This window comes from Muntiacus reevesi, chromosome 13 (assembly GCF_963930625.1).
Source record: "Muntiacus reevesi chromosome 13, mMunRee1.1, whole genome shotgun sequence".
In the NCBI taxonomy this organism is placed as follows: Eukaryota; Metazoa; Chordata; class Mammalia; order Artiodactyla; family Cervidae; genus Muntiacus; species Muntiacus reevesi.
Window position 1 is genome coordinate 69,335,923 of NC_089261.1, and position 8,981 is coordinate 69,344,903.

The following is an 8,981-nucleotide window of genomic DNA, read 5'->3' on the forward strand; positions in this document are numbered from 1 at the left end:
GGGTTCTTTACCACTAGTGTCACTTCGGAAGTCCATCCACTGGCTATACAACATGTCAGTTAAGCTCAACATTCATGAAAGAGTGTATCCAAGACCAATACCCAAATACACATTTCAGTACACTAAGGAACAGCCTGAAAGAGTGACTGGCAGATAAAGGAAAATAGCATGTACATCATGAATAATCATTAACTAGTCCCTAAATTAAATTGACAGTACAAGCTATATTAACAAAAGCCTATAGTTTCTTTTCATCTTGCAAAGTTTATTCCAGCTTAGAATGCTACATAGCAATTTTTATAATGGTTATGAGAAAAGGTTGTTTTAAAAATTACCCCTTGGCCAGGAAGAGAAACATACGAAGTATTTAGGATGTTGATCAGGGAGGTGATGGTCCAACCTATATATTCAAGTTATCCTACCCTGAACTCCTGGTCAAAGCTTGTGATTTGCACAATTTGCTGAACTGAGCACTAGAAACAAGAGATTTCTTGGGGGGAAAAGATTACAGTATGGCAATGAAGGGAAATTTTCTGGTTTTGAATACTTTAGGCTATAGAGAAAGGGAAGTCAGGCAGGTCCACTCTGGCAGCATCACATGTCGGACCTACACATTTGAGTAGCTGCCTGCATGTGCAAATACATGAGATAATTGTTGCCTTTCCTAATTACCTTGACATGAATCACCACAGCAAGGGAATATTTTTAGAATCTGTGGAAGTCCCATTTAAAAAATAAGTAATCTGTGTCTACTTTTTAAATATTAAAATTTCTATTTGAAATCAAGTACCTTTAATATCAGCAGCATTATTATTATTGAACTATGGTGTCAGAGTGGTTTCACAGTAAACAGATCTCTATTTAAATAACAAAATATGTACTGGTAGTAGAAAGTTGTTTCAGGGTTTACTATCATAATTAACTTACTTATTTTTGTTTTGTTTAAGAATCAACTCTGTAACTCTGTACAAAAGCTACCCTCAAAGTTACTAAATGTGAACAAAGTCGAAGATAAATCATTCAAACATATTAAGAGACACTGACAACCAAACAGTCCCTTCTTCGAGGCCATATTGTATTAGAAAGAGCTGGCTGCTAGAAAGCCTAGGAAAACTTCATCCTGAATTTCAAAAGAAACAAAACATTCACAGAGCAAAGGACTGGCAGCAATTCTTGTAATTAACATGCTTAGTCGCTTCAGTTGTGTCTAACTGTGAGACCTATAGCCATATGGACTGTAGCCCGCCAGGCTCCTCTGTCCATGGGATTCTCCAGGCAGGAATACTGGAGTGGGTTGCCATTTCCTTATGCTACCGCTCTTCAAAGAACTGTGGAAACACAAAGAAAAGATCCCGGTGCGGGTAAGAAAATTAGGCAGGGGTGAGAAAGGATTCGAAGATCCTTCACCTATACTGAGTCAGTGAAAGAATAAAGCAATCAGGACCTGAGCACTTTCATTATAAATTCTTCAGAAAAGTAAGTTAGTTTGCCAGAGTAAATCCTGGAGTTGCCCTAGGTTTATTTAGCTACCTGAAGATACAGTCATAAAGACATTCTCAAATAATGATGAACACTTTCACTGTTTCCACTTAATGAAGCAAAATAAGATGTCAAACAGAAGCAAAGAAGGAATGGCCTACATTTTAAAAACTGAGAGAAGACAAACACTTGTTAACAAGGATACCCAGGTAATGGGAAGGAGTCCCTCAGAGCTCCCACTTGGTTTGTGCAGACGGGCTTCCACTGTAACAGGTAAGCCTCCAAGGGCTCCTGGGGTGACCAGCCTAGGAGGCCCCCTTCCAACGGGGAAAGCCGATGAGCACAGGCTGGACCAATTTGCAATCATGAAGAAACATTTTAACAAATTAGCCCATGTTTTTAATAACTACATGAAAGCAACTTTATTAAATTATGTTCTATATTACTTTGGTCTCACAGAAGCCCTGCGAGGTTTGAGTTCTTCAAGTATTCCTATGTCAGCCCACTTCAGTATCCTTGCCTGGGAAATCCCACGGACAGAGGGAACCTGGCAGGTTACAGTCCATAGAGTCGCAAAAGAGTCAGACACAACTTAGCGAATAAACAACAACGATTTTATTGACAAAAAAGGAGGCAAACAGAAGTTAAAAGCATGAAGCTACTTAACAAAAAAAGAATCAGAATGCATTTGTCACTTGAATCTTTCCAATCAAAAGTATCTGTCCTCAAAATCACATTCTTAATTCAATAAGCATATCTTAAGAGATTATACAAGTCATTAAATTAGCTATTTATGGGGAAAAAAAATGGAAAACATATGCTCCACATCCCTGAGGAACTCCTTATTTGAGTGTCTCTGCTAAAGAATTACCAAATAAATCCCTCAAAATATGAAAATGAATAATAATAAGGACTGCAAGGAGATCCAACCAGTCCATCCTAAAGGAAATGAGTCCTGGGTGTTCATTGGAAGGACTGATGCTGAAGCTGAAACTCCAATACTTTGGCCACCTGATGAGAAGAGCTGACTCATCTGAAAATACCCTGATGCTGGGAAAGATTGAGGGCAGGAGGAGAAGGGGACGACAGAGGATGAGATGGTTGGATGGCATCACCAGCTCAATGGACATGAGTTTGGGTGAACTCTGGGAGTTGGTGATGGACAGGGAGGCCTGGCGTGCTGCAGTTCATGGGGTCGCAAGGAGTCAGACGCGACTGAGCAACTGAACTGCCTGACTGGTTGAGTCCTATGCTTTTCAAACTAGTGTAATACCAGGCACAAGATACGCTCCTTGGGGACAAAAAGAAGTTCCATGGTGAAAATACTGTAGGATATACAGTTGGAGGTTTGAAACACACATTATCATATTTCGAGTCTTGCCACACCCAAGCCTTTTTATCTTTTGTTTACCTAATCCTTTTCAAACCAAGCTTAACTAATATTCCATAGAATACACTTTGGGAAAAGCCGGTCATGTGTCACTTCTGGAGCTGTTTTTGTATTTGTCAAAAATAGCTTTCCCGAAGAACTATAAAGGTGATTATTGGAATATCCTCTGTGCTACACAATGAGGCAGATGCTGGCAGAGAATTCCTTTGCTGCCTCTCAAATCAGTTTTCACAGAAAGACACTTATTTTGTCTAAGCACAGGATACAAGGTTAGGGGCCAACTCAATGTCCTCTCTTCCTTTAGCCAATCACAAGCCAATCAAATATATTATTTCTGGCAAGAACTACATTGACTCACTTGGGTCTAAAAATAACTCTTGACCACATGTAGTACATCTAGATCCTTCTCCAGAATCTAACATCAATATTCACCAGTTGTAAGGTGTTACTCAACTTAAGCATTTCCCACTAAATCACACTAATCTAGTAATAAAAGAAGCCACACAAAATAACCAAAATCCCCACTTCTTTCTTCTTTTTTTGAGTTGTACAGAAATTTTGCCAGCATTTAATGCTCCATCACAATATTTGGCAAATGCACACTGGCATCCATACACTTTAAATCTGAACAGATTTGAGGAGGAACAAGTCCAAAATAATCATTCCAGACTTTGAGAGAGGAAAGTCTATGCCCTAAAGAACATTTCTAAGATAACATTTTAGCTATAAATCAGATTTACTCCCCAACAGCAATTTTAAACTGCGTGTAAAAGAATTAAGAGCTTTAAACAAACTAATCTTAACTCATGTTTAGCCCTGAGAGGAGTAGTCTGGGAAAACAGATTCCATTGCTTAGACATAAATTGATAAATGTTTCTTTTATGAGTATTGCAATGATAAATATGTATGCCTAGGAAAGCATATGTTTGGGTTCAAGCATATGAGTCCCTATGTGTAGAAATATTTTAAATGTATAAAATATAAGCAAAGAGAAAGAAAATTGGGAAACAAGAACAGGCTCGGCAGGTATGTCTCAAGGGAACACATCTGAGTGCAGAGCCTAAATCTTAGCTGCGCCTCTATCCCATCCCCAGGTCTGGAGTCTAGATTCACGACATGTGCGGAGATGAGACTGGGGCCAAGACCACGCACAGGTCTTCTGAGAATGGCTAGACCCGTCACCCCCATCCAGCAGATTTGTCCGGTCAAAGTAACGAAAACAATAACTGAGATCCAGCTGGTCAGAATAGATGTTGATATTCCTCCCTCACCAATTCCAAAGAGAATTTTCTTTCCCTTTTGATGAATTCAAATGCAGAATACCGGAGAGAATAAATCATTTTCAGGAGATCAGTTCAGATTCAGCCCATGGTCTGGTGCTAAACAAGTCTGATGATCATTTATTTTTTTCCATTTAGGCAGTGAGTTGGTGGGATCAAGGAACACCCTCTGTCCATAACTGCAAATCTAACCATATCAACTTCTGCCACAAAGAAAGCCTTGATATTGTCTTGTTTTGGGGAGAGTATTTCTATGATGATACTAAATATTTGGGCATGATTTACAATTTTTTAAAGTTCAGAAAAACAATTTAGATGAAGACATGTGACACCTCACTCATGTTGGAAGATAAAATGAATATGGGCAACTTCATCAATGTTTAAGTCAAGTAAACAAATTTGTTAAGCTAAACATTATTTCTGAGTAACTTAATCAGAAACATTATTTCAACCCTCCCCAAAACACTTATAATATGAAAACAGTTGAGGTACATTGGAATTGGTAAATTTCAGTAATCAGTATATCCCTGCCTTCTCATCATCCATTCTTCAATAACCAAATGCCCCTGACCTAGTGTCCATAGTCTCCCTTCTCTGGGCCTCCCACTCCCTTCGTGCAGCCCTGACAACCTTTAAACTGTCCTCTAACCTCCCAACTCTCAATCTCCCACAGGGCGAGAACCATCCTGTGTATCACTATACAACCTACGTAAGTTTGCTCACCTAGTGTGTGGGTGTTCAAAACACACTGAATTAATCCATTTCTATCTCAAAATAAGTATGAAACTTCCTTCTCATTCCTTAAAATATTTTAATCTAAAAAGGAATATGAAGGCCATTTAAGAATGGTGACTACATCCCTTCATTCAAAACTTCCTAAAAGTTAACTCCAACAAGTGCTATTAAGCTCATATACTGATCAGACCTCTGCACCCAAAGCCAGTGCTCTCGGACAACCCAGAGTGGTAGGGGGTAGGGTGGGGAGGGAAGTGAGTGGGGGATTCAGGATGGGGGGACACATGCATACCTGTGGCCATCATCACAATATTGTAAGCAATTATCCTCCAGTTAAATAATTGAAAACTAACAAAGACAGGGGCTTTCCTGGTGGCCCAGTGGTTAAGAATTTGCCTTTCTATGCAGGGGACTGGGTGAAACCCTTGCTGGGAAACTAAAATCCCCCATGCCATGGGGCAACGGAGCTCACTGCCTCAACTAAAGAACTTGCATGCTGCAACTCCTGGAGCCCACACAGGGCAACTGGGGAGTCCATGCGCCAAAGCAAAAACTCACACCTGCCCGACTAAGACCACATGCAGCCAAATATATAAATAATTTTTTAAGAAAAGACAATAGGCGCCACATGGAGTTGCTCATGCTAAAGCCTCACAAGACCAAACCAAGACTAAATTACAGTTTTGGCTCTTTCAGAAATGAAATAAATCTTAACCCAATTAATTAGGAATCCTCTGGTCAGTACAACATCCTGTAAAAGGGAGTAACTTTGTAATAAGCAACCCATTTTTTGCCTAGTGTAACTTCCTTGTTCCAGCTCCCATCTACCTATAAGTCTTTCATTTTGTACACATCTTAGGAACATCTTTCTATCTGCTAGACTGAATGATGTTCAACTCATGAATCACCAAATAGTCAATAAGATTTTTAAAATTTACTCAGCTGATTTTTCATTTTTTAAATTAGTTCCCTGAAGATTTCCAACCTGTTCATCTCTTCTTAAAAGATGGTGGAGGGGGAAATCACCCTGTGTTTCTCATGCTGGCTCATAACAGTTTATTGCAACCTTTAAAAATACAATTGGTCATTTTGTATTCTATTTATTAAGTAATACCACCAACTTAGTTTCCTTCATTTAACAAGCAGTAAAGCAGGTAATATAAATATTTCTTTCTTCACCTTCTTAAAATGAGTTAAGTTGCTGTATATTGTGTTTAAAAGGGACAAAACATCGAAGGCATTGTGTTATTCAGCAAATGACTGACTCATCCTTTTCCCTAATGTGACCTGAGTGCCTGCTGTGTGCCAGACCTGGCCTGGGTGCTGGAGACACAGCTCTACCCCAAGGAGCCTAGAGCTGGAGAAAGGGACCTGCAGATCTTGACAAACTATACATGTCAGATATTTAAGCAAAAGAATTATGGTTTTCATTTTCAAAAGCATATCACATTTTAACAGTAACATCACTTTACAATTTTGTTTCTAAACTTGAAGACAACAAAAAGTTAACATTTGCTTTCATATGATCTCTTGGAAGAAACAACAAAATCTGAGGAGCAATCTATGATAGAATAACCAAAGGTTCCAATTAAGTAGGCAGAAGAATCACAAATATTTAGATTCTCTTATCTTTAGATGTCTTTAGATTCTCTTTAGATCTCTTTAGATATCTTTAGATTCTCTTTATCTAAGATGTCTTGACTTCAATTATCTAAAATAACTGAAAATGAGTTTTCACATATAAAATTTTTCTTTATCTTCAGATACAAATATGAAACTAACTTTCCAAATTTCCGATTCTACATGCTGAAACCTGCCAGAGAGCATTCAGTTCAGTTTGGTCTCTCAGTCACTTCTGACTCTTTGCGACCCCATGGACTGCAGCACGCCAGGCTTCCCTGTCCGTTACCAACTCCCAAAACCTACTCAGACTCATGTCCATCACATCTGTGATGTCATCCAACCATCTCATCCTCTGTCTTCCCCTTCTTCTCCTGCCTTCAAACTTTCCCAGCATCAGACAGCATTACTGAAAATGTTTTCCAGGATCTAGTTTTAGGGTTTTGATGGCAAAATTATGCAAACCTTTCCATTTACATTATTTGAAGGTAAGAAATGTTTCCCATTTTACTAAAAATTTACTATTGATCAGACCATACTCCTTCCATTTGAAGATCAAAGTGTCTCCATGGATCACATATTTTAATCTCATCTCAGTTTGGTTCTTAAATATCATTATAAAACTATTCTGGCCCTACATTTGAGAGTTTTTACCTGTTTTCTTGCTTTGTCATTTAAAAAAAAAAAAAAGCATACCATGCCGATGTAATTAGCCCAGATTACTTTAACCTTTATGGTCATAAGACCAGGTCTTAAAAGTTATATTATTTTCAAAGAGCAAAGAAAAAGAAGGACCAAGAACATTTTTCAAAATATTTCTTTATTAATACCAGATGCGTAACATTTAACATAAATTAAAACGTGCCCTAACACACTCAAGAGGATGATGAATAAGATGGTCATATGAAAACATCCGATGTAATAAAATCCTGATCGCAAACTACTCATCTCCAAGGGCTAGAACAGGGGAAAAAGGGAATATTCCTTTTTCCTTAGTAAGACTGTGTGCAGTTTTGAGATCGAAATGCCTGCCAGAGGCGGCTTTATCACCTTCTACCCGCCAGTGTTACCAAGATCCTTAACATCCCAGCAGTGTGTTACCTAATACGCACATACAGGTAGAGATGGGTACCTAGAGCCTCCAAGGCCAATAAACTGGTCCTCTGGAAATTAGGAAACAAATGATAAATGACTTTTCCTCATCTCCTCAATCCCTGCCTTCTGCACCTTATCGTTCTACTCCAGCTTGCCAGGAAGGACAACCTCCTTCCTGAGGCCTCACAGTTATTCCCTACGGTTTTAGGCACAGCGAAGTGGCGGGGGGGGGGGGGGTGACAGCGGGTTTGCGGGGGCGCAGATTTGCTTGCTGCGCTCCTACCTGCATCTGGGGCAGCCCCTCCGGCCGGGGCTTACCCAGGGGGAGGGGTGTGCAAGGCTGGGGAGGACAGCCAGCCGACAGGGCTTGGCAAGCCCCAGCCCCAGCCCTCTCCCCGCGTCCACTTTCCACCCCGGGTGCCTCGCGCCCTCCTCTCCCACCGCCGGGCCACCCCGCGCGGCTCCCTTACCCGGCTCGTGGACGCCGGGGCTGTCGGACAGCTCGAGAACCAGCAGCTCGCGGCCCTCGAAGCTGCGCCCCACCGTGTAGATCCTGCTGACCGCGGCGCACTGCAGCCACACGGACACGAGCGCCTCACGAAGCTCTGGGTAGCGGTGGTACTCAAAGGAGATGCCGTCCTCCTGCGGCCGCCGGCGCCGCCTCGAGCCCGCGGCAGGGCCCGCAGTCCCCCGGGCCTCGGCGCCCAGCAGCCAGGCACAGGCGGCCAGCGAGCCGCACAGCGCCAGCAGCGCGCAGCCCCCTCGCCGGACCATCCCGTCCCGCGTCTCCGGTGCGGCCTCCTCTGGGCCCGGAACCTCGGGGCGCACGGCCTGCGGGTCCCCTCGACTCGCCGCCCGGCGGCCTGGAGCGGGGAGGGCGGCGAAGACCTGAGCAGGGACCGCGAAGCAGGAGAGGAGCGCAGGACGCACCGCCGCCGAGTGCGGGACGCAAGGGAGGCGGCGCGGAGCCCGGCGAGGCGCACGGGCGCGGCGGGGCGGGGCGGGGAGGGCGGCGCCGCCGGCCGGATTCGCGGCTAACCGGGGGCCGCTATGCGATTTGCGGGTTTGGAGCCACGTCAGAGTCAAATGGCGCCGCTAGGACCCAGGTGAGATGACAGCTAAGGTCGGAGGTGGGCACGTTGCTGTCAGCATTGAGAGACCGTGACTGTGCCTGTGGGCGGTGTGTGGGGGGAGCCACTCTGAGACTGTTAGTGAGGCTTTTAATGTGCCATCAGTTCCAAGCCGACCAGGTTTCCATCTTGATGCTCCCAAGACTAGAGAATATTCCAGAAAGAAAGAAAGAAACACAAAGGCAGCCACTTGCCTTCTGCCCGTGATGTGTCTTTAATAATTGTACCGATAGTTCAAACACAAACCCACTG

At 42.8% G+C, this 8,981-nt stretch overlaps 1 protein-coding gene across 1 annotated transcript in view; it reads right to left on the reverse strand.

The window, feature by feature from the left end:
• The window catches only part of CPE (carboxypeptidase E), a 149,614-nt gene extending 141,028 nt beyond the window's left edge, over window positions 1-8,586 (reverse strand). Inside the window, exon 1 of the mRNA XM_065904668.1 lies at window positions 8,070-8,586. Coding sequence (XP_065760740.1) covers window positions 8,070-8,373 — 304 coding nt within the window. The 5' untranslated portion in view covers window positions 8,374-8,586. The remainder of the gene's footprint in view (window positions 1-8,069) is intronic.
• Between the last annotated feature and the right edge of the window lie 395 nt (window positions 8,587-8,981).